The following is a 26,476-nucleotide window of genomic DNA, read 5'->3' on the forward strand; positions in this document are numbered from 1 at the left end:
CTGGCTATGTTGACATTTGCCTGGCAGCAAAGCGCACATTTTTTGGTGAGGAAAGTGATGGATTATAAAGTGAAGTGAAGTGATGGATTATGGTTTATGGGTGTTTAACGTCAAAAAAGTGACTCAGGTCATGAGGGACATTGTAGTGAAGAACTCTGGAAATTTCGGCCACCTGGGGCTCTTTAACGTGCACACGGGCGTCTAGAATTTCGCCTCCATCGAAATTCGACTGTCCTGCAACCCTTCAAAATAGTGCTATCAGTACTGAAAAGTACTCTGCGACCACCATTTGGAAGTGAACAGCTGTATTGCATGGCCTCAGTGGTCTGCATAAAAAGCTATCTCGATGCACCACGATTTGCTTTCGAAAACAGCTGATGGTGGCGACACTTGTATCATTTTCAGGCCTTTTCTAGGTTATGAAAGCTCAGTTTTCATAACAGTAATCTATGAAAGCCAATTTTAATTTGTCCTGACTGTCCCTTTGAACAAAACTCGCTGCCATATGCCACCTTTGTGTAAAATTAGAGGAAAACCAAGCCACAGTTCTGTCGGCGAGAAAGCATTTGTAGCTATCGTCCTCAGTAATGCAACATTCAGTGAAAAAGGAAGCCGGAAATACTGCATGTGCTGTTCTCATAGTTGACGCTTCAGTATGACAAAGGTATTCTAGTCTAGGGCTCCCATCTCCAATGCATGCATATCACGAAGCAGTTGCCACCAATATGGCAAGACGAATCCTTCATGAAATGCAATGTACTGTGCTTCTTAGCTACACTGGGTAGAAAGGAAAAAGTGCAATGCAGTGTAAATACAAGGCATAATCGAAAAGTAAGGGCTGTTTGCATATGATTAAATACTGGCGGTTCAGAGCAACGTATGCATGTAGCGCCATCTATTAATTCATTCCGAAACCACTGAAGTTATTGTTATGATGCAGTAGTTGTTTGCCTGTCCGTGAATGCAGACAGCAATGTCCGTGAGAATTGTTGCTCCTGCCAGTTGCCATGTGTGTGCTGTAACTGGATTTTAAAGTGAAAGCCGATTTCGCTGTGTCTGCACGAATGACCTTGAACAGGAGAAGCGGAGCTGCACAAGCAACCACGTGACATACCACGACTCGCAGCAGTTGCAGGAGCTGCACACTGCCTATCCAGTGTCTCACTATGGACAAAGCAAGTGAGCCAAAGCCGACGTCCTCGAGAATGGGTACTCGCAGACGTTGGGTCAAGTCTGATCGTCCGGTTCACATTGCCAACTGTGCGAGGGATTTGGGAATGTGGACGCGCTAAACAGGCAGCCGAAACCGATTAGAGCAGGATTTTCGAAAGCAAAGGACAAGCGCATAATTGGCCTCCTGGGACAGTAGAGACCTCAGTTGCGCTTTAAGCTATGTTTGGTTTATTGGGATTTTATGTCCCAAAACTACCTAAGCTACGAGGGACGCCATAGTGAAGGGCTCCGGAAATTTCTATCACCTGGGGTTCTTTAACGTGCACTGACATCGCACAGTGCACGAGCCTCTAGAATTTTTCCTCCATTGAAATTCGACCGCCGCGGCCAGGATCAAACCCACATCTTTCGGATCAGTAGCTGAGCGCCATCCGCTCAGCCACCGTGGCGGCTCTTTATAAGCTACGTGGCGGTAGTAGAGAGTTTTAGTATAGCGTATGAGCGCTTACGTACGCTATACGCAAGCATTTAGCGGGAGGTTACTGTGGAAGTCGCAAGGGCACCTTTAGTTTACCGTACAACCGCGCGAACGCAACAATAGCTAAGGCCGCAGTGGCGCCATCTGGTGTTATAATGTAAAAACATTTTGTGTCGTATTTTTCAGGCTTAGCCAAGGCATTGGCCAAGCTGATCCAAGTCGTATCACGTAGATAGCCGGTTGCATGGCGTCCCCGATGTGTCGCGCACTGCGCAGTCGAGGCAGGGCCTAGCTTTTTTTTTAAATTTTTTTAGGTAATGGAACCGAGCAAGGTTTTTTAAGAACGTCATGGTACATACTAGCATTCTTTCGGACCCCTACTGGCCTACAGCCGAAACGGCTACTTTTGGCAAGGCTATGACTACCTTGGCATAAAAATCCAAATCAAGCCAATCCACAGTCGGCGGTGTTTTGCTAGGGTTAGGAATGGCGGAATCGTTACACAAAATCCAAAATAGGGCAAGTTTATCATTCATTCGTTCTGCTGTCTGCGAGAGGAGGCAAAGCGAATGTCACACGTTCCATGTAAGGGCAATGAACATGCCTAAAAACCCAATAACATGACATTTTCTCTCCGAAGCGGGCGACGTGGGCGCCGCCAAGTTGACAACGCTATTTTTCCTGGCGTACGCAAGAGCACGTACGCTAAATTCGAAAAATAGCGTACGTAATGCGGACGTACGTAAGACATCGGTTTGAAATAGCGTTTGGCGCATGCGCAGTACGACTGACGCTATTTTATAGCGTACGCTATGCCTTAGCGTATGTCTACGTACGCTATACTAAAACTCTCTAGTGACAGATGTACGCTTCATGCGTTGGCAGTGACAACGTTGTGGCAGAAACGCAGCATTGAAGCTGTAGGCCGTCGGCATTCATTGCGTTCACTGTCATTGGCAACGTTCTAGACTCCGATGGTTTTGAGGAAGGGCGCATGACTGGCTCCCTGGTCAGTGGACACCTCAAACGCGCTTGAGGTTCGTGGCGGTGGTGAGAGACGTGGGCTGAATGCGTTAGCGCTGACAAAGTTGTGGCAGACTTCACACTGGTTATGAAAGCGTGACTAATTACTCTCATTACTGAAGGTTGCATTAGCATGAAACACAAAGCTATCAAGTGGGACCAGTGGGTGGTACCACTGGTACACATATTGTGGACAAATGATTCAGCACGTTATGCAGCGTAAGGTTACTAGTCGAATCAAAGCGTAGTGCATCATAGGGATTCCACCGACGACCAATTGGTTCCCCAGACCGTGACTTCATGAAACTTAAAAGTCGATTACGGTCAAACTAACTGACGAAGTACATTCAAAGTGGTGTCAAGCGATTAGTCTTCTTGCGCTTTATACGTTAACATCAAAAATGTAGATATTCGGATATAACGAAAAATTTGTACTGGATATAGCGAAGGTGGCTAATGACGCAATATTCGTTCGATATTGCTAACGTCAATACTCATACGCTGCCTCAGCGTTTTGCTCTTTTTTTGTGTATGCAAAAGGATCATCAGCTGCCAAAATTCATCAAGAGTTGTGCCAAGGTTATCGTTACGGGTGAGGAGACGTGCATATCCTGTTGTACTAGGGCAGATAATGTAGACGCCATTCGACTTCAACAAAGCTGTTAAAATTAAAGAAATCTCGGATCTTTTTGGAGTCGAAAAATGATGGCTGTTTTTCTTTTGTCCCCGAAAACGGTGTTCTTTTAGACGACTTAATGAAACAATTAAAGGGTCAGTCTACTGAATTTTATCGACCATATTTTCTTTGCGGCAACCAATAGCTCTTTACTCAAATTACCGTTTAGCCAGCTGTGGTGCCAAGGAGTGTGGTAGAACATTTTAAAATAGAATTTATTAATGTGGGAACACATCTGTATGAGATGGTAGTCTCATCTGGCAACCATCTGGATTTCCGCCGCGCGGTGACAAACATGGCGGCGCCCGTCGAAGCCGGACCTCTCGCTTCAGACTGAATTCTCGTTGTTGCTGCCTTTTTCAGTGCGTTCACTGGCCATAAATGGGGCGCCTGTCTTTCGCTTCGTCTCATCTCGCCTATAAGAAAACATATGAGATAAATTTGCTTTATTTTAATAATTAGAGTGACGATTCTGCCGCTCCTAGGCTTAAGTGGAGAGTCGGTTTGTTTACAGCAATGGTTCCCGTCCTGACGACCAGATGGCGCCACTATAGGCTGAGTTTATTTAGCGTCTCTGCTAGCATACGCTGAACTAAAAGTGGGAATGTGCCTGCGTTTTGCGTACGTGTAACTATAAATATTCATATGATTTACAGAAAAAGCGAGCGGTACGCCTTATACAGTTTACTAGAACAAAACGTGCGTTTCTCTGACATTGGGGCATACAAATGGTACGTAGTATATTCACTTATGCTTCTACAAAAAAAGACTACCACTTTCTTGAACAAAATGAACGTTTGGGGTCGCCACCATGCTTTTTTATGCGACTTTTAACGCCGAAATAAAATAAATTCCTCCCTAAACTGGGCGCAGACCCCTCGTTATTGATGTTATAGGGTGCCAACTACCAGAATATGCCATTATTTATACTCATCTCAGTGAGTAGACTGACCCTTTAAGGGGCTACAATATCAGATGCCACGTACTGTGAAACGCTCACCGAATAGACGTGCAATCAAAAATCGGCGCCTCAAGAAATTGTGTGCAACAGTCCACACCCATGACAACACACGTCCTCACACAGTTACCCGAACCAAGGTTTGAACTTAAGCTTACCCCCCCACCCCATATATAGTCCAGACCCTGCATCTACAACCTCTGCTTCCTCTTCTTACACTTGAAAGTGTGGCTTGGTGGACGGCGGTTTCAAGACAGCAAGGAACTCAAGACCGCTGTTGTCAACTGGTTCAGTTCCCAGGCGGTGAACTTCATTCTATGCAGAGGGGTTAAGAAGCTGGTGCAGCATTACGAAAAGTGCTTGAAGTGGCTGAAACACTTTCCGAGAAGAGCACATCAACTCGCTCAATCACTGCATTGCGTGTTGCCATGAACACCTCAGCCAAATACACTTCTACACGCAGCAGAGAACCCACAGTCACGTTTGAAAGTTGGCGAGCCCTTCCCGGTGACATTTTCATGCTCACACCCTCCTCCGTAGCACTGCTCCTGAGTATAACAGGTCAGAGATGGCTACTGGTCAATTCTTTCAGGCGTCAGGCAGCTAACATGGCCGCGGCCAATAAGCGACGTGGCATTATAAACATCAGACATCACCGCCGGAAGGCTCAGGAACAAAGTTTTATTTGCCCGCTGGTCAAAACTGATATGTACAACCCAACAATATACAAAAACAAAGGCAGCCCATTTGTTGCTAAAACCTGGTAGTGGTAAGGTGTGACACAAAAATCTGGTGACACTAGGAGGTCCTCCCTCCCGCGACTAGTGCGGGAAGCGGCCTCTGCTTGCTTGCTGTCGTAGCTACACCTCCGCTGGTCGGCCCCTCCCCGCTCGCAGCCCCACACGTTCCACACACAAAGAGCTCTGCATCCTTGCGCAGCACCCAAAGGCACAAACGGAACAGCCCCTGCCAGCCTGCACAGCGAGGCCCATGTCCACAGAGGTAGGGGGTCACAGCGCGAGGGGGCAGAGAAGAAGAAAGGTCTGCACCGGCCCCCCTACCCAGCAAGCAGGCCGGGATCGGGGGGAAAGCTGCCCCGCCCCCAGCACTGTACCCCAGCGTTATCCTTGGAATCGTGCCGTCCACGGCCGTAAGAGCACTTTGTCCCGCAGTCTCCAGGAAGGGGGTGCTGTGTTGTCTCAACCTTTCTTGCAAAGTGAACACAACAGTGCTGCATTCGTGGGACTCCCCCGACGCGGCGCGCACGCAGTCCAACTGAGAAAGTGTGCTACTCCCCTTTTGAAACCCCACCTAAGCTTACGCAGAGTGTTGCGGCCCGACATCCTAAAAAGCAGGGTGGCAACCCCTAGCAGGCACCCCCTCCACCGCAGAAGGAAGATATACACGAGTGTCCACCGCCCGCAGCATTCACTGTCTCAACAGCACTTGCGCGCACATGTATATATTACAGCTAAAAAGAAAGAGAGAGAGAGACGCAGACAGGTGGCTCCTTGCAACATAAAGCACTGGCGCAGGCGTCATCTCCTCCAGACCCCCGGAAACAGGTGTGTGGGGTGGGGGGGAAACACCCTGCTTCCCCAAAAGACTGTATTTTACAGCAGCGGTACGTAAAAACAAGGAGACAAAAAAGCAGCAGTGGGGCGAAAAAAAAAAGAGAGAAGAGGCCGTGGCTGGATTTCAGGCGGTGAGGATGGCACAGAGGCGGCCGAGGTCAGTGGCGGCCCTGGGAGCCAGCCTGGTCGTTGCGTCAGCGCACCCTGGTGGTGGCGGTAGTGATGACGGCGGCGGAGGTGGCGCTGGCCGCAACGTGGCGGTTTTCTGCGAGCACTCCGTGGCAGCCGGCCTCAGGACTTGTGGTTGGAGGTGAGCCACGTGAGACCCTCGAAGAGGCCGTCGCCCGTCGTGGCGCACGCCGGCTGCACGTACCAGTTGCGGTCCCGGATCCGGGTCAGACCCAGTTTCTCCTGGATCTCGTGCGGCTTCATGGCTGCGGGTGCACACACATACAAAGGACACACGGCATCATCAGAGCTGCAAGAACCATCGCAGTCCAGAAAGCATCATTCTTCCACTACAATCGAGGAAGACAGTTTGGACAGCTGGTAACACTTCCATCTCAGAACAAAACAATGCACAGAAGACAATAGACAAGGAATAAAAAAATTCAGGGGGCACTTTGGCTCTCTGAAGTGCTGCAAGGCGAAAGCCTTTCCTGGCGCACTGTTTGGCAGACGCCTTACGCCACCTGTCGGAGCGGACGACAACTATTTTTTACTAGTTGTCCTCTGCTTTAAAAGGGGGTGTCAGGCATCCGTGGGTGACCTCATTACTTCGAATCCGCACACTCTGACGTTATAACCATTTCGACCAACTGAAAAGCGTGAAACCTCTGCTGACAACCTTCTATCGACAACGATGAGGCACTAAAGGCTTTCACCTTAATACATGCCCTGCTCTAGGCACTTTTGTTCTTGTTTTTTTTTTTTTTCCGTTTCTGCATGCTATTTTGGAACAAATAGGAAGAAACAGTAGGTCAAGTAGGAACAAAGTCGCATGGCTTCATCCCGTCTCTGCCTTTCCAACCACCCCTCATTCCTCGCATAAACCGCTTCTGTCAGACTGGGTCTTGCTTCGTAAGCAAATACTCTAAAATGCTATCATTAGCTGGCTCCCTAAAGCATGAGCAGGGGCAGTGACACTGCAAAGGAAGTTTTTAGGGTAGGAATAAATGAGTTCAGTACCATGATGAAAATGAACCGCATGTTTAGGATGAGGGAGCATAATGTCAGGTGGAACGTACCACGGAAGAAAAGTCATGGGAGCGTCGTCAAAAAACGAAGGACGGAATTTGTCATGTGCAACTCCTCCCATTCCTGATATAATGGACAGGATGATAATTTTACCCCCATTCCATTCCTTAATGTCGCGAGAAACTAATGGCGCGCATTTATTTTAAGAGCTCTCGACAAATAACCTGCATAGCATACAACTCAGGAGCAGAGGGACTTGTTTTATGTGAAATTCAAGTGGCATATTTGGAGTCCGCACACAAAAGTGCATGTTCCCTGAAAATTTAATGTTTGGTCAGGATCCTCTTCTCCCTTAAGTGGCGTGGAGGAAAAGTGTGTGTGGAGGACAGTTTGCAAACGTAATGCACATGAAAACAGTTGGCAGGGTTGGCAGGCAAATTGTTTAACTGAAATCCTGACTGAGACTTGGAATCGAAGCGTACCACTGCTGGAACTGTTATCACGTGCATTCACCGCTGATGCATGATGTTCAGCCTGCACAGGTGTGATCATTAGGTGCTTACTTGCTCACATTTATAGCATGACAGTGAATGCTGAGATATGCAAGGGGAATCTACTGCACGCAATTACAAAGCTACATGCCAAAGTGCTGAGGGCAAAGCATCTAACTCATGCATCATGTGCAACAAAGGCTGGACTGACTGCATCGGCACCAGCCATGCACAGAGAATGAGGCGCATGACATACCCTCACTTCCAGACTAACAGTAACTTCACTAATGCCCTTTAACATTCTGAACTAACAAAAGAAACAGTTTGCAAAATCCTAAACTTGGGGCAGCATTGCACAATAAAGATTCAACAACCTACATAACCGTCATTCACATTAAGGTTCACCTTTCGAAATAAGGCGAACTGACGCATCTCTTTCACCAACCAAGAAGCAGATGTCTCAGTTTAACAGGGACTTGTCACATTATATATAACACCGAATACTGTTCGGGACAGCATTGCAAACATAAGCGGATGTCGTTGCTTGACCAGTCATTTGGGAGCGCTGAAACTGCTTCCCTTTAAGTGGTTCTTTTTGTACTTCGCGGGCTTTCTTTTAAGGGTAATAAAAGAAGCTGTGTCAGTGGTACTTGGTTGCAAATTGTGTGTGTGCGTGCGCGCGTGTGTATAAACATGTAGAAGGCTGACTGGAGAGTGGTGAGGCCAGCATAATAGCTTCCACTTTACCCACAACGCAGATGCCAAAGAGGGGCAATCAGGGCCCAAACCTGTGAACCGTACTCCAGCCGAGCCCAGTGTGAGCACTTCGTTAGCCACGCCCCAGAGAACAGAACATGCAGGCTCGCACTGATAAGAGCGCAGGCATAACTTTGCAGCTGATTCCCACTGAGCAGCGGCTCAGGCAAGAAGCGTCCGGCTGTTCGAACAACTAATAAAAACGAGCTGCAAACGGTACATATTTTGGTGACAACTGCCACCCCGACACCATCCTCGAATGTGGTTACTTCGTTGTAGACTACCTCACTGTCAATAGGGCACTGTGCAAACAGCGCCATCGATACCTAGCAATGTGTGCCACCACAGGGCCACACCCAAGAATGGTGCAAGGAGAACTACTGTGCGACCGAATACACCAGCTGTAATGGGAAACTTCTCACAGTATCACTAGAGTGCATAGCAAAGCCAGAGAGGAAAGACTAACATGATACAAGAAACTATCTTGCACTAATGCAGTAGTTCACGCAAGGTCAAGAATTTGTTCTTGAGGAAAGGAAATGGTGCAGTATCTGTCTCACATATATCAGTGGACACCTGAACGCCGTAAGGGGGAGGGAGGAAGGTAGGAGCGAAAGAAGAAAGAGAGAAAGAGGTGCTGTAGTGGAGGTCTCCGGAATAATTTCGACCACCTGGGGATCTTCAACGTGCACAGACATCGCACAGCACACAAGCGCCTCTTGCGTTTTGCCTCCATTGAAACCCGGCCGCCGCGGTAGGGCTCGAACCCGGGTACTGGGGCTCGGTAGATAAGCGCCTTACCACTGAGCCACCGCGGCGGGTAGGTCAAGAATAAAAACAGCTTTTTGGACTTCCACACTGCTGCGACAAAGTCTCTTTTTAACAACAGAGTGACATTAACCTACACCCAAAGCGATTTTTACAAGGAAAACACAGCTCTTACACATGACTAAGAACTTTCAAGCCCTCAACCAAAGTAAGTGGTACAAACTTCAGTGCACAAGGAAGTTTTTGCGTTTGCACTTTTCTCGACCAGGCACTCACACAGTAGCATGCCCAGGCGAGGGGTGCACAGTGCGCGCCCCCATTCAACTGTGTGGTGTTATTAAGAGTATCCGAACAATCAAGCCATCTGAACTTCCAGCATCTGGAAAAATCGCTTGCAACCGTGGCCAAGACGGTGCCATGTCAGGCTAAGACAGGGACTCAAGAGAACAAAAACGTATAGGTTCAAATTTGAAGAAGTGGATATTTTGTGCTCTGCTTGTAAAACGGAAACGGAGACAATAGAGCACTTGGTTGTGGGGTGCGCAGAACTCTGCCCAGCCCTCCCAGAGGGGGCAGCAATGGCCATAGAGATAGCGCTGGGATTTACTGGGGAGGACGGGCGAGTGGATGGGAAAAGCGTGACATTGACGAAGGGGAGGTTGGAGGATTGGTGGCGGAAATCAAGGGAGGGGTGAATTTGGAGGAGAAAAGGATAGACAGACTAGACATCGTAAGAGCGAAAGGGAAAGAAAGGAAAAATAAAAATAAATTAACAATGGGGGAAGTATAGGCTAGGTGGCGAAAGCTGCCGCCCGATACAAAGGGTAAAGCCATTATCATCCATCCATCCATCCATGTGCAGTTCTTTCCGGGAGGCGCAGTGGGGACTCACCATCAGGCAGGTCCTGCTTGTTGGCGAAGACCAGGATGATGGCGTCGCGCATCTCGCGGTCGTTGATGATCTTGTGCAGTTCCTGGCGGGCCTCATCGATGCGGTCCCGGTCGGCACAGTCCACCACAAAGATTAGTCCCTGCGTGCCTGTGTAGTAGTGCCGCCACAGGGGACGAATCTTGTCCTGGCCGCCGACGTCCTGCACCACACGAAACAACCCCGTGGATTCAGTCTCCCAGTATCTCCCTATAATAACCTTTATTTGCATATCAAGAAAATGAAGTTCACTGAGGGCAAGAAGTAGAATGTGGGGCCTTGGGTCAAGAGCCGTAACGTAACAACTAGCGTTGTTCAAATGTTTAGGAGAATCCCCTAAGGTGGAGTAGATTTGTAATAAGAGAGTAATTACTCACTGACATCCACCCAAGCGCACCCATATGGCTACAAAGGAAAGTTATACAGCTTTCTCAGAAACTTTGCAAGAAAAATTCGTCCTGGTCCTGGGTTCGAACCCGGGACCACCGCTTCGCCAGAGCAGTCGCTCTACCTACTAAGCTAACCGGGACGACAAGCTTATGGTGGGGTGAGAGAGAATTAATCAATAACTCGAAGTGGGAACAGGCTCGTCACTATTCCAATGCAGCTAACTACGAGTATCAACGCAACCGAACTGCGTGCCACACAGTGATACCTGTGGTATCTCCATGCTGACATTCTTTCAGAACACCTAAGCAGCTTAAACCAGCCAGCGCATATCTCTTCATGGAAGAGAGAAACATCAACAGGAACAAAAAAGCCTTATCTGTGATGTGCGTCCCCTTTTTGCAAAGGAGGTCATCACGGAATGCCATAAACTGCACTGCAACGAGCGGGGCCGCTACTCACCCAAACGTTGAATTTGACGTTCTTGTAAGTGACAGTCTCTACATTGAAGCCCACTGTGGGAATTGTGGTGACCGATTGGCCCAGCTTCAGCTTGTACAGGATGGCTGGCAGGGGTGCAGGGTCAAGGGAGAACACACGCACAAATCCCCACACCACGTGGCACAACTGCCCACCACACCCCATGTCGCTGAAGGCACCAGTCGCACAACACCCCCCCCCCCCCCCCCCCCCCCCCCATCCCCAAACGGCCCACACTCCATCCTTGCACCATCCACGCCTGGCCAATGATGGCACAGCCGGCCACTGCCCCAAAAAGGCCAAGCACATAACTCCTTGAGTCAGCTACAGCTGATAACAAAAAGAACACTGCAAACCGCTGTGCCCAGCAAACAGCTGCTGCAACCAGCCATCCACCCTTAACACACATACAGACATCAAAGCCATTAAGTACAGGAAAAAGACACCTCCCAAACAGCAACATGTCTTGCTTTGGTTTTAATGGGGTTGAACGTCCTGAATCGACTCAGGCTATCGACCACCTGGGGTTCTTTAAGGTACGCTGACATCGCACAGCACACGGGCCTCTAGAATTTCGCCTCCTTTGAAATTCGACCGCTGCGGCCGGGATCGAAACAGCGTCTTTCGGGTCAGCAGCCGAGCACCACAACCAATGAGCCACTGCGGCGGCTCAAACAAACAGCAATATGGTGACATGCTCTGGTGACTTGCTTCAAGAGACTGTCAGAGAAGTTGAGGCGCGCATTGGTGGAAAGTTGCACTTCGAAGCAGTGTAGCACGCTATAGAGCACCACACCACCCATCATTTCTTTCAATGTCCCATGGTGTTTGGCACATGTGGAGCTTTTGCGAGTATAAGATGAGTGACGGGCAGAGTGAAAGTTGAAAGAGGGTTCCTGTGGGTTCGCAGATGTGGGTTCACCCTGCAGATCACAACTAATTTCAGAAGAAAAAGTTGCCTCGCGCTGTCGCTGCATGCAAAAGCGCCAAGAAAGCAGACGACGGTATTCGCATTTCCGGGCCAACGCCACCTACGCATGCAAGGCGGCGCTCGGAACGGGCACTGGTGCGACGCAGTTTGTATTCGATGTTGCCCCGGCTTGTAGCTCCACTACCGCGGGTCCTTGAGCACCGCAGTGGTTTTGGGGCAATTCTGGTGCGAGTTTATCGAGGATGCCATAAGGGACACAATGCAGGAAGCAAAAAAGTCAGAGACGACTCTGCGAAAGCAGCTATGAGGGCAGGCTCAGGTGCATTTCTTACAGTGCACAAGATGACAGGAGTTATGGAAAGTGGATGAGATGTATGCGGCGCTTCTAACAAGTGCTTGTCGTGTTCATGTGAAAATTTTAAGTAAGGTGCCAGCACCTTAAATATTTCCACGAAAAGTGGTTCACATAACCACATAACAAGAAAACAGAAGTATAGAAATTATAGTTATGAGACCTGCAATGTATTAAAAGATCCTGCAAAAATTGTATTAAAGCACGATATCCTTGTGCTACAAGTGCTACTATTAAGTGCTACAAACACCAGGCGTGTACCGCCGGTTGCCTCATTGTGAACAAGGGAGCCGTAGCTCTCCAGAAACGTCACTTGCTTTTGACCATGGTCAGTGACCACTGAACTTTATCAGCCATGATTCCTGCCCAGGCGGTATGCTATCAAACCATCAACTACATCAATGTTACATTTCAATCTTCAACTGCCATAGTTCTATCAATTAGCCACTGCTTACTGCTACAGTCATCTTTTCAGACCAGGCATAAAATCTTCAAGCGTTCACGGTAAACTTCCAGCTGAAGTGACACTCCTTTGATATCTACTAATGTTTAGTCTTCAGCCACTTCCTGCACTGCAATAAACACACTGGTTTTTGAACCAAACAATTAATATGCCCTTTGTAATATCCGTATGTTGCTGCATGCAGTGCTGCTAAAGAAATTTTGGTAAGGTCTTGTAAGATCATATTCACAAATTCAGCTATAAGAAGCACAAATAAATGTTACTTCACTGGCACAAAAAATTCAGCACTACCATTTTACAGAACATACTCAAATGACACCCTGCATAACAGAGATTGTGAGTATGACCAAAAGTGCTTGTTTTTAGTTTTAACAATGAGTTGTCACGAGAAGTTGTCGGAGAAATACTTGGCTTGCTTACAAAACCTACATGCTACAGCCACTATTTGCAAACAGTAAAAATGACTTTGAAGATTGTTAACATTATATAACAGCAAAGTAATCAGCATGCTATGCATGACAGCTATGATATCACAGCCACATACATTTCAAGCATATGCTGTACTACACTAAGAGCACTGTACTCAAGACCGGCCTTCGATCGCATGTCGCAACCCGCATTCTTCGTACAAGGAAATGAAACGACCAGCTTGTGCTCGCCGACGGAGCAGTAACCGTTGTCAAGCTAAGAAACATACCCGGCCAATTACGAATGAATGAAAACATACGTCGTTAAGTTTGCAACTGCCAACGACAACCGGCCCTGATTCATCGGACCGAACGAAGCGTTACAACTGCCACAAACCGTTAACGGTGCCCTGCCCACAGGCGCTGGCAACCTGCGAGACCTCGTATAAACAAACTGACAACACACCATCTCTTCGCGAATGAAAAAACAGCGATTTCCGGACTGCTAAACGCACCGATCGGAAAGGGGTTTCCGGGCGCAAAATGCGTCAGCCGATAAGCGCCGACGCTTCGTTTCTCCGAGTCGCTCGAGCAGGCGCCGTTCGGGTGAACGGGCGCGATCAAAAGGAACGGAGCAGCGATGCTCACCGGGCACACGCAGGGCGACGTTTGCCCCACAGGGCCGAGAAAGGATACTGGTCTTTCCGGCGGCGTCGAGGCCCAGCATCAGGATCCTCATTTCCTTGTTACCGAAAATTTTGGACAGGAGCTTCCCCATGTCTGCCGCCGACCCTGGGCCGCGTCCCTGGAAGCGATGAGAGGGAGGGGCTCAGAACACCTGCCTGCCCCCGGCACCGCAACACGCTCCGTTGGCGACGCCGCGGGGAACAGACCCCCCGGGCGACGCTGAACGTTGAATGGGCGTTGCGGACAAGCGAAGCGGCAGCCGCGCTCGAGATTTGAACGTCGGATCGGAGACCCGCTCGGCGGCTGACGCGCGTCGGACTGCGGTCTCTGGGCAGCGCGCTGACGCCGGACGGATCGAACGCTCAAGCGCCGGTCAGACCGGGCCCGCCGGCGACAGGGCGACGCGAAGAGCGGCTCGTCGGCCGCATGAGTAATCGGCGGCACACCGCCGAGCTCCGGCTAGGCCTAATGCCCGGCCCCTCGACAGCACTCGCCGCGCCGGCAGTTTTACAAGAAAGGGAGGAATGTCGAGCGACAAAAGGCGTCTACTTACGCGGCGTTTTCCAATAAAAAGGGCGTGCAAGTACCCGCGTCAAACTAACAGACGCATATCAACTCATTGGTAATTTGTACTTTAAGGAACTCCTGCCATATTCTCCACGACCTCGATCGTCGCCACCACGGGAAAAGGAACAAGTTTTGATCTCAACGTCTCAACCATCTGACTTTGATCTCGGTCTTTTTGAGTTTTTTTTTTACAATTTCACTCACAATAGCGGGTGATAAACTTATATTTTACAGAAAACTGCTTTTAGTAGGAGCACTAAATTACTGAAAATGAATTCATCCTTCTTTTTAATTGCTGGCTCAAAAGCAGCCGCTTCGGAGCGCGTGGCTTTGAATCCGGCAGCTGATTCGACTTCGCAGGATCCGGATCCGGAAGCTCGGTTACGAAGACGCTGCGAGCAAATCGATAAAGCATTTTTTTAGCATGTGTGCAGCCGTGCTTGGGTGATGCCGCGAGCATCCTTTGAGTGAAGCTCGGGGTGGCGAGCAGCACACGGCCGAGCGTCCACCGCGGTGGGCTGGAAGTGCGCGCGACATCGGCATGGTGCCCCATCTATTGTGCGCTCGCGGGTCCGTGGGCCAAGCCTCGTCGAAGCAGGACTAGACCCCATCGGACCATTGATTTCGTGCCGTGGGCCAGCGCAGTTCAGGTGGTGAGGAGAGGCCCGCTGTCACTCCGGATCGTCGGGTTGCCGGTGTGAGCCGCCTCGTGCGGCCGTTCCCGCCGCGCTGTCGGCGGCGGCAGTGTCTTTGGTCCGTCCCAGTGACACCCGGCCCGCGACCGCGCGATGAATGCGGCGACGTACTACTGCCCGCTGCCGCCGCAGCAGCAGCGGCAGCCGGGCGCTGACGCGGGAAGCTACGGGGTCGCCGATGAGGACGACTCGGGCAGCGACGACGACGTGATCGACGTGCTGTCGGCCGACCACTGCACGGGCGAGCACAGCTACACGATGCAGATGCCGGACAGCATGCGGCTGGAAGAAGAGCGGCGCGCCTCCGAATCGCCCGAGCTCGAGGCGGCCCGGCGCTTGGTCGAATGGCTCGGATCGCCGGCCTGCCGAAAGTACAGCGCTCCCTTCCTGGAGCCCGCGGAGGCCGAGCAGCGGCCGGCCTACCTTCGTGTCGTGCGTCAGCCCATGTGCCTGAGACGGGTGCGCGAGGGCCTGGACTCGCGCGCCTACCCGGGCATCACCGAGGTGGTGCGCGACGTGCGGCTCATCCTGGAGAACTGCTACCGCTTCTACGGGCCGCAGCACCACCTCACGAAGAAGGCTCTCAAGCTGGAGACTGTGCTCGAGCAGAAGCTGGCCCTCCTGCCCCGGTGAGTGGTTGAAGGCGGGAAAGAGCCGTCCGTGCCGATTGCATCGGTGCCCCACATCTTGTCGCGCGAGCGAGCGATTGCCTACTGTGGTTCGCGGGTTACGTCTGCCACAACACTGCCTCTGTTTTGTCTGCTGGTCGGCGATGTTAGTCTACGCGCGCCGGGTCTGCCTGCTGGTCTGCTGGTCTACCTTGCCTGAGTCTACCCGCTGGTACCGCGCACCCTTTGAGCACACAAAACAGAGTGAGGGGCACGCGTGATGTAGACTGGATCATCCAATCAGGGACTCGAGCACCGAGTACTGATCATTTATTTACCTCTTTCATTTGTTTGATCACATGTTGGCTGCCTGCCATTCAACAAGTTCCAGGGTTTGCAACTTCAATTGGCGCCCATTGGCGCTCGTACATTGAAACAGTTGCCGCAGTTAAGTTCCGAACTGAGACAGTTGTAGGACCCCCTGATCTCTGACACACTGTTAAATGTCAGTGACTTGTTCTTGTCACAAAAAGGTAATGAGGCTAACAATATTGTTAGCTGCGGTGAAGTTGACGTGCAGGTGACACATGCAAGTAAAAGGGTTGTTGCCTTTTGAGGCGAAGCCAACCTGCTGAGGTCTGGAAAGACAGCTGCATCAGGCATCAGAGCAGATGGCACTGTATCGTTGCTTCCTTTACAGTAACTGTGCCATCAGAGTGCTTTTGCTTCTCCCGGTGCCTGTCTGGGTGTTGCAGCAGTTAATGCCCTTTGCTGTTGGATAGATGGCCCCAGGTCTGTTGTTTGTGGATCCAGTAGCGACATGCTTTAACACTTTCGTTTCCTCTTGCGGTAGCTGAAAGCACTAGTAGCCACTATCGTCTGGAGCACCTTCCTTCAACATGCCAGCAACGTGGAGCACAGTTCCTGACGCATCATCTTGGCTGTTCCGCGTGCACAATGCTGCTCAGTCGCTGCTGCCGTTTTTAATGGTTTGTATTGTTTTTCTGCAGGCTAGTCAACAATCAGCTGGTTAAACACCACCCAGTGTGAAGCAACAGTAGCACCTACGTGGAGTCTTCCGCGCAGAAAATACACCGGTTGCAGCAGGGTCGTCCGGTGGTTCCAGCGACAGTGTGGCTCGCAATTACTACACTTCCTTCTGCCTCCTCTTTCAGATGGCTGCAAATAGCCGTCGTGGTGGCTCAGCTGCTATGGCACTCGTCTACTGACCCAATGACGTGGGTTGGATCCCGGCCGCGGTGGTAGAATTTTGATAGAGGCGAAATTCTAGAGGCCCGTGTACTGTGCGATGTCAGTGCACATTAAAGAACCCCAGGTGGTCTAAAATTCCAGAGCCCTCCACTACGGCGTCCCTCATAGCCTCAGTCGCTTTGGGACGTTAAACCCCCGTAAGCTAAACTAAATTTTGTGTCTACAACAACTGTGGCAACAACACCGTGTGCAAAACTTTTCAGTCACTGCAGCTTGCACAATGTTGCAAACTGTTCATCTATCAGGTGGCTGAGCACCACTTGGTGCAAAGCAGCAGTAACACTGACATGGACTCTCCTGAACACAGTCATAGTTGGTGATGGGGCCTTGCAAAGGATCCGGTGCAGCGCGGTTTGCAACTGCTACAGTCAATTTCTACTGCCCCTTTTTGCAGGGTGAACACTTGTATCGCTTCAGATATGATAGAAACGATTACCTTGTTTCGATGGCTCGGTCTGACCCCGTCTTGTCTTGAGCATGTTGTGTGTTGCCTTTCACTTGCTGTGAGATTTTGCTCTTGCTGTCAGGAATTATTCTGAGCAGTCCTGGACATGGCTGCGTTCAAATGCTGTCGGAACTGCCGGCTGGTCAAGCATCTATCAACTATGAACCATTGCTGCAAATGTTTCAGTATTCAAAAAGTCATTGACAAGACTGGAATTTTTCATTAAGAAAGTATAGACGCATAGACTCCTAATTTGTGGCATGTTTTTTTTCTCTTCATTGATGTGGAAGACATTACAATGCATGAATCACCATGTGGTATTGCCTACGACTGCTAAGTAATACCCCTGTCAGACGAGCAAGTTTAGTGTCATTTTCAACGAGTGACACTTGCCTGTAGTGTCATTCGCATCGTGTCACACGATGAACTTTAATGACACTCGCTGCTGAACGCACTCGGCAAGAAGTGAGTTTGGGGAACTCACTTCACTTTTCCCGAGGGGCGAAGTGTATAGCCTCGGTAGCAGCGTTTCGAAATTAGAATACAACGTTTGGCAATAAAAATGGCGTTTTATTGAACACAGCTAATTTTTTTTTGCCCTCTTGTTCATGTAAACTTATTTGCGTTGCCATTAAATATATATACTGCACATATTCCGACATTCTTGTTTTCAGCTGCAATAATTTTTTAGGCAGCCGCAGCGGTATGGCTATGGCGGCTAGCATGGCGATCATCTGCAACCGTTTCGGTGTGACGGTGGAACAGTCACAATATTGCACAAAGCTCCTTGATAATCATAAAAAAGTGCTTGCAGTTTGCAATCTACTGTACATTAACTGTACAGCCGGTCAAATCTTTAGCTGGCGTGCGTGACGGTCGCATTTTCTGTGGTCCTGCAGCTTATGACGGAGCAAACTTGAGAAAATATCAATTCAAAGCACAGGTTCACTAAGCAGCTGCTTAATATTGCGCGTTCTGCAAGTTTGCTCCGTCGTAATGCACAGGAGCGCAGAAAAAGCGGCCGTCACACACGCCAGCTTAACATTTGGCCGGCTGTACATTAAAGCTTTGAAGCGCGAAAAATAATTTTTTGTGCCTTACTTGAAAAGCTATCGTCACCACCATCAATTCCGAATGGCACTTTATTTTTCCGTGTAGCAGCACGCCCCGAAAGTGTCACTCGTTCTGGAGAAGTGCACTTCGTTAAAGTGTCACTAAACTTGTCCGTCTGACAGGGGTATAATTTATAGACAGATATTTCTGTCATGCTGTTTCAGTTTGGCTTCAACAGCCGAACAATGGCTGTGATGTTAAAGTGTGGTTATATGTCACATGAGGCTTGGAAAAACTGTAATGTGATCTCTGCTTTTACCTAACGTTGTCATTCCGGCTCTTGAGTAAGGCTGTTTTCAGCACTGCGGTGAATTAAAACGATGAAGCAGTGATTATATCGCAGTTTTTCCATGCCTCACAAGGTGTGTAACCACATTTTAAGGCGGAAGCCTTTAATGCCTCATCGTTGTAAGCAGGAGCTGTCGACAGAAATGTCAAGCTTTTCAATTGGTCGAAACGGTTGCGACGTCACAGTGCGCGAATTTCAAACGGGGCCAGTTGTACTTTGGCTACTAACCATGCAACCAGTTAAAGGGATCGTATAGTGATGCTCCAAGTTAGTTTGACTGAGTTTAGTTAATTGCTTACTTAACCAATTAGTCTAACCTTGCTAGTCAGACCAGGTAAATAAATAAAACCGAGTAAGAAATTGGCCGAGCTTGGGAATCGAACCCCGGTCTCCGGAGTGCGAGCAGGTCTCCGGAGTGCGAGCACGCTACCACTCCGCCATGCCAGCTGGATGGTTTGGAATGAACAAAGGTGCCTCTAGTGAATACAGTGTCTTTGTTCACTCCCATCTTCCTCCCTTCCCGTTACAGTGAGGTTTAGGTGTCCACTGAGTTCTGAGAGACAGATACATTTCCTTTCCTCAAAAACCAATTTACCAATGAGGGGGTTTCAGATTGGTCCAGATTGGGACAGTGAGGTTTAGGTGTCCACTGAGTTCTGAGAGACAGATACATTTCCTTTCCTCAAAAACCAATTTACCAATGAGGGGGTTTCAGATTGGTCCAGATTGGGACAGTGAGGTTTAGGTGTCCACTGAGTTCTGAGAGACAGATACATTTCCTTTCCTCAAAAACCAATTTACCAATGAGCGGGTTTCAGATTGGTCCAGATTGGGACAGTGAGGTTTAGGTGTCCACTGAGTTCTGAGAGACAGATACATTTCCTTTCCTCAAAAACCAATTTACCAATGAGCGGGTTTCAGATTGGTCCAGATTGGGACAGTGAGGTTTAGGTGTCCACTGAGTTCTGAGAGACAGATACATTTCCTTTCCTCAAAAACCAATTTACCAATGAGCGGGTTTCAGATTGGTCCAGATTGTTCCAAATTGTCCGGGCAGGAATTTTGATGGGTGTCCACCAGAATATGTGAGACAGTTACTGCCCAACTTCCTTTCCTCAAATACAATTTTCGACTAGTGTCTACTGAGATATGTGAGACTGTTAATGCGTAATTTCCTTTCCTCAAATGCAATTTTCATTTTCTTCACTACTGCCCCTCTTTCTTCTTTCACTCACACTTCCTCCCTTGGTGCGGCTCAGGTGTCCACTGAGATGACAGAGAATTACTGCGTCATTTCCTTTCATCAAAAAAGCGTTGTGTTCAAAGGGCAATGCATTGTGGAATGGGTGGTTGGTGTTCCTTGGACTCTGTGGCAGCGCTAGCTACAACACCCTGTGGGGTTCCACTCCTAAAGGCGAAGCTTAAGCGTCATTAATTGGCAGTTAATTAATGCACCAACAAAATGTGCAGTGAACAATCGCGTAGCAGAATGCAGCTCTCAGGCTTTCGCCTTTCACCACTTTAGCCGCTAAAGTTCCTCGTACTTTTGACATCACAGCCATTGTGTGGCTGTTGAAACTGAAACAGCATGACAGAAAAAATTTGATTATCAATTATTTAGCGGTCACAGGAAAATACCACGTGGCAATTCATGTATAATAACACCTTACGCATCATTACAAACTAGAAAACACTCATCCAAAAGTTAGGTTCTACACCCCTTTAAAAATGTGCTCGGCATGTATTTAGTACAGAACGGTAACTAACTAATGTAAACAAGTAAGCAAACAAGGGAAGGGGAATGAGGGGCTCGTTATAAATATGAGAGTAGCCAACAGCCACAGAAACCAAGGGGCACAGGGGATTTTTTTATTTATTTATTTTTTTTGTGGTGTTGATCAAGTAAGAATATTACTGTCGCTTAAAGCTAATTGATTAGAAAAGCAGAAGAAAAAACAACCACATGCCGCCGGTGGGATCCGAACCCACGACCTCCGAATTACGCGTCCGGTGCTCTACCTCTGACATTTTTCAAGCGCTAAGACAACAAGGACGTCCTTGTTGTCTTAGCGCTTGAAAAATGTCAAATCTGCACCAACTAGCCCGATCTGCTACCCTTCTACCTCTGAGCTACGGCGACGGCTGTCAAACCTTCTGCTTTCGGGGGTATTTATGTTTACAAATAACCTAACCTTGAGAGTAATTAAGCAAACAAGGGAAGGGGATGAGGGGCTCGTTATAAATATGAAAGAAGCCAACAGCCACAGAAACCAAAGGGCACAGGGGATTTTTTTTAAATTCATTTATTTATTTTGTGGGGTTGATCAGTTTAGAATATAACTTAATATGTTATCGTTTAAAGCGAATTGATTAGAAAAGCAGAAGAAAAAACAACCACTGCCGCCGGTGGGATCCGAACCCACGACCTCCGAATTACGCGTCCGGTGCTCTACCTCTGAGCTACGGCGACGGCTGTCAAATCTTCTGCTTTCGGGGGTATTTATGTTTACAAGTAACCTAACTTTGAGAGTGTTCATCAGCGCCACCCATGTTCCTAAGCGGCGGACGTAGAACGTCCTGAGTTACCGCAGGTGTGACGTAGAACGTCATCGAACGGAGAGGGTGGAAGCTGCGTGAGAACCCTCTTATGCTTCCTATGGTGTCAAGGCTGCCAGAACCGAGGCCCTCGCTAAGCAATTAAGCAAACAAGGGAAGGGGATGAGGGGCTCGTTATAAATATGAAAGAAGCCAACAGCCACAGAAACCAAAGGGCACAGGGGATTTTTTTTTAAATTCATTTATTTATTTTGTGGGGTTGATCAATTTAGAATATAACTTAATATGTTATCGTTTAAAGCGAATTGATTAGAAAAGCAGAAGAAAAAACAACCACTGCCGCCGGTGGGATCCGAACCCACGACCTCCGAATTACGCGTCCGGTGCTCTACCTCTGAGCTACGGCGACGGCTGTCAAATCTTCTGCTTTCGGGGGTATTTATGTTTACAAGTAACCTAACTTTGAGAGTGTTCATCAGCGCCACCCATGTTCCTAAGCGGCGGACATGGAACGTCCTGAGTTACCGCTGGTGTGACGTAGAACGCCATCGAACGGCAAGGGTGGAAGCTGTGTGAGAACCCTCTTATGCTTCCTATGGCATCAAGGCTGCCAGAACCGAGGCCCTCGCTAAGCAATTAAGCAAAACAGGGAAGGGGAATGACGGGCTCGTTATAAATATGAGAGAAGCCAACAGCCACAGAAACCAAGGAGCACAGGGGATTTTTTAATTTATGTTCAAGCGTTTGAGTGCTTAACGGTGGTTTAGAAAACTTCACGGTGGAACAGTTTCAGTAACGGCTACCCCAAATGTTGAAGAAGTACAGACACCAAATTTGTGCTTGTGTGTTATTTTATTTGTAATGATGCATTAGATGTTAATATACATGGATCGCTCTGTGGTATTCCCCTATGACCTCTAAATAATTTTTAATTGAATTTTTTCTGTTGTGTTGCTTCAGTTTCGGTGTCCGAACGATGGCTGTGACATGGGAAGTGTTTAAGCCATGTGAGGCCTGTAAATTACCGCAGGGTGATTTATGTATTCCTTATTACAAACCACCCAAATGCGGCCATACAGATACAGTGGAAAGCTATACAGCTGCCTCAGAAACATCGTAGTTAAAGAAAAATTTGTCATGGTATGTTGGTCAAACCCTGCACCACTGGGACCAATAAAAATTGGATGAAGTTATGCTCACTGTCCCTTTAATCGCTGTGACTGTAAAACGCCCGTGTTCTGATGCAATGTCAGTGCACGTTAAAGCAATCCAGGCGATCAAAATTAATCTGGAGCCCACTGCTACATGAAATCAAATCAACGGCTCAAAAAAACCTTAACAATTCATGCACAGTGCACACTTTTACGCTCACAGGATTTCAGCCCTATTTTGTTTGTCATCTGAAGCTGCTTCTGCGATGAAAAATCAGCTACAATGTTCTTACGTAAAACATTCAACCGCATAAGCGAAGAAAAAGGTTATAGCACCAGACGGAACTTCCTAGGTACACTCTAGAACAGGGGTTCTCAAACTTTTTTGCTTGGAGGAACCCCAAAAGCCTTCAATAAGTTCCAGGGAAACCCCCCCCCCCCCTGCCCCCTGCCCCCCGCCCCCCGCCCCCTTTCACTTACCAGGAATGTGGTCGAGTGCCATATTTGCAAAGAGAGAGTTGCAAAACTTAAATGTTTATTGCTTAGATTAATACAAATACTAATGTGAAGGGTGGTACTGCTTCCCTTTTAAGAGCAAGTCAAAGCGTGGCTCAGTAGCACTCAGAGCCAGTCTCATATCAGCTGCCGGGTCAGGGCCAGTGAGAGTTCTTGCGGAACACAAGAAGACAGCCCGCGGAACCCACTTTGAGAACCCCTGCTCTAGAACTTCGCGACGTCCATCTTCATCTCTTGTTTTTGAAAAGCCATCCTTCTTTCTACCATTCTGTCCAGCAGGGATTTTAAATCTCATCAGCATCATTGTGTTCATTAAAACAGCGCTGAGCAGTTAGAAAAAACGTTTGAAAAGTCACGTGCACTGTATTAGACGCCGTGCCACAAACTCCGCATATACATACTGCTAAGTTGAATAAGGCATTGTCAGCAATATTCAGCGACAAGAAAAATACTTTTCATTTCTCATATACCAATGGCAGGTATCACCTAGAGCACGTCAGCAAATTCAGGTATCTTATTGTTTATAATAGTCTGTTGTAGTGTTAGTTGTGTGATGGAATCTCTATAGTAGGACTTGCGAGGCTCAGTTATTTCAAGCGAACAATAACAGATGTCATCAAAAACCCTGACCTAACAGCATACAGATCTCTTTTGGAGCCTGCGCTTGATCATGTTTCGGCAATCTGGCTGCCAAACTGTGTGTGGAGAAAGCCAACAGCCACTTATACCGAGGAAAGCATAGGGGATTGTTCATTTTTAATGTCTTGTTGATCAATGGGATATTAGTAGTTTAATGATTTTTTACCGGAAAGATGATTAAAAAGTAGAAGAAGAACGACAAATGTTTGGCTATCACCACCTTATTTCTGGCTCATTTTATACTTGCACCTTATTGGTTGGCAAACTCTAACAAATATGCTCATGAGTACGTTGCCCTTTTTCATAAAATATTTAAAAGGGAAAATTAATGTCAGTGCCCAGTCTTTCCTTCATATGCGGTTGTGCATGTGTTGCTTGCCATGCTCAGCTGTTGAGCGTCTAGCTGCTGACATCATTTGCGGACTGCTTCAAGTTTCTTCCATTTTCTAATATGCCTTTCAGTTTTTTTTTTTTTTCAAAGTAAAGCTTTCCTTCCACCTTCTTCAAAAAACCAGTTGATTACTTCGGTGCTAACCTAACCAAACAAGTCGAAGTATAGTCACTTAATAGCACAGTGCCATTTTAGCAATATAAAAACCATGCTCAGGGTTCCCAGACGATGTCTCAAAAATGACTGAAACAGGCTGACCTGACCTGGGCATTCTGGGAGTGATATCATGTCACCCTTGGTATTCTGACAAAATCTGACTGAGCTTGGCAGATGAAGAAAGAATGCTCTGTCACGGAGTGGAATTTGTGAAGCCAGTCTGTATCAGCCAAGGGGACTCGTATTCTTGGCCACAGAGCATGAAAGAAACTTCTTCAAGCGAACCACTGAAAATTGCCGCAGGGCCTTGGTGTCTCGGAGACACTGCGCTGTCTACGCTATAAAGGGGCCTGAACCAACCTTTGTTAATTACAAGTGCTGCCTTGCTGACAACAGTTTCTAACTGGTCACTGTCTCTCTTGGTAACTGCACTGATACCATTAGCTGCGGCACTGGTTGTGGTGTGGGTTAGCATGAATACTGACCCCTGTAATGCTAACTGCAGTATTGCATCATGGCGACACGACAGACGAGTTGTGAGGAAAGGAGGATACCCAAGTTCCGCGCTTTGTTTGCGAGTGCTGCTCACCATTTAGGACCCCAGAACCTGGCTGATAAGTTTGTGGCCGTGAAATCTGCGCTCTCCAAATGATTGCCAACCTCGGGGGGGTATTCTGGGCCCATTTGAGTGCAGTGTGTGTTGTGTGCATTGTGGGCTGTGTCATGTGCATTTATTGAACTCTAATGTGGCCTGGGTTTAGTGAAAGCACAGCTCCGGCAAATGGGCTCGGAGCCATGTACATAAAGACCAGGCTGCTGCAGAAGCATTTCTTAGTATTCGGCGGCTGAGCTAGTGTATGGTTTTATGTGCATTGAGCAACAAGCTTTCTCTGGCCAGGTGCCGTTGCATAGGTTCAAATTGAGCAGTGATGCTGTGCGCCGCAAACCTTCCTTTAGCGTACCTCCTGTCAATCAAAGGAAACTATCGTCCACAAAACCAGAGCTTTCTTTTCAATGATTGGTCTAGTTGCTGGGATGTAAAGTCAATCAGGTTTGATTCCCCAAAATGGGATGATAGTGGTCACAACATTCTCAACTGTTCATCTCTTGAGAATCGCTGTGGCTCAGTGGTTGTGGCGCTCGGCTGCTGACCCGAAAGACGTGAGTTCAATCCCGGCCGCGGTGGTCGAATTTCAATGGAGGCGAAATTCTAGGGGCCCGTGTGCTGTGCGATGTCAGTCAGGTAGTCGAAATTTCCGGAGCCCTTCACTATGGCGTCCCTCATAGCCCGAGTCGCTTTGGGACATTAAACCCCCATAAACCAAACCAAACCAGTTCATCTGAAAAAAATAAGAGACCGCGGGGAAATTTGTTGTGGAATTGTAATGTGGTGATGATAGTGTAATGTTCAGGCTCGTTGCACTTGGATAAACAAATAAAGGGGAATTCACTTCCAATTTTTCGCTTCTTTTGCAGGGAACTGCGTGAGAAGACGTCCCTGGAGGCCACAACGCTTGATAACCGTGATGTTGGCACCCAGAGAGGTGAGTCCTGTTTAACCTCAGCCGCTCGGCCGGATTAAGATTTTTTAGCCTTTTTCAGGCCAAGTCCTGAAAGGCTCTAAACACGTAAACAAGGTGGCTGCAGCTTGTTTCAAGTTTGTTTTACAAAACTAGTCCTGCAGAATCTCATGGGAATTTGGCTTAGTTCAAAATCATGCTTAGGGTGCGCTTCTGCTCGTGTAGGGCTCTTGCTGTTCATCGTCATCATTACCACCAGCCTAGTCTACCATAAGTCAAAGGCCTCTGCCAGCAACGTCCAGTTACACCTGTTCTGCACCAGCAACGGCCACCCCACCACTCCCAGTCTCCTGTCATCTCTCCACCCCGCCTGGTCCGCTACCGCCGACCACGCTTCTGCTTGTTTCCAACCCACTGCTTCACCCTAATATGCATCGGTTCCTCACTCTGCTTATTCTCTTCTGCTCAATTGTTGACGTGGGGTGTGAAAAATCTCCGGCCTGAATTGGTTGCAAGCTTGGCTTGGGACTCGGTATGTACAGCAGCTCAAGTTGTGCTGAAAAGTCAGAGGATCATCCATCGTTGGTTCGGGCCGCTGGGAATGTGCTTTTGTGACCGGTTGTTTGGTGTAAGTCAGCTGTCTTGTCTGTACACCTGTTGCAATGAATGAACACAGCCTTGTGACATTTGTCTGCAGAGTTTCTTAGTACAGTCTTCCTTTTGCATCTTTTTTTAAAGCAGGTATAGGGGATATTCAAAATCCCGCAAGTGCGCTTTCCCACATAACTATGTTACCAAAAACAAGATGGCCGACTTCGCTATAAAGGAA

The 26,476-nt window shown here is 48.3% G+C and overlaps 2 protein-coding genes across 5 annotated transcripts in view; one reads left to right on the forward strand and one right to left on the reverse strand.

The window, feature by feature from the left end:
* Window positions 1-4,973: 4,973 nt before the first annotated feature.
* Window positions 4,974-14,441, reverse strand: Arf6 (ADP-ribosylation factor 6). The gene is made up of 5 exons (XM_089553837.1): window positions 14,283-14,441; window positions 13,739-13,847; window positions 10,872-10,975; window positions 9,987-10,185; window positions 4,974-6,316 (listed from the first exon to the last, which is right to left on the reverse strand). The coding sequence occupies exons 2-5, from the start codon at window positions 13,818-13,820 to the stop codon at window positions 6,174-6,176; spliced, it is 528 nt and encodes a 175-aa protein (XP_089409963.1). The 5' UTR covers window positions 13,821-13,847; window positions 14,283-14,441; the 3' UTR covers window positions 4,974-6,173.
* The window catches only part of LOC149367049 (uncharacterized), a 35,077-nt gene continuing 22,541 nt past the window's right edge, over window positions 13,941-26,476 (forward strand). For all 4 annotated transcript variants that reach the window (XM_089553793.1, XM_089553799.1, XM_089553807.1 and 1 more), the window contains exons 1-2: window positions 13,941-15,620; window positions 25,604-25,671. In XM_089553793.1, the coding sequence (XP_089409919.1) occupies window positions 15,085-15,620; window positions 25,604-25,671 (604 nt within the window). In that variant the 5' untranslated portion in view covers window positions 13,941-15,084. The remainder of the gene's footprint in view (window positions 15,621-25,603; window positions 25,672-26,476) is intronic.

This window comes from Amblyomma mixtum, chromosome 1, assembly GCF_055824585.1.
Source record: "Amblyomma mixtum isolate Tamu chromosome 1, ASM5582458v1, whole genome shotgun sequence".
NCBI lineage: Eukaryota > Metazoa > Arthropoda > Arachnida > Ixodida > Ixodidae > Amblyomma > Amblyomma mixtum.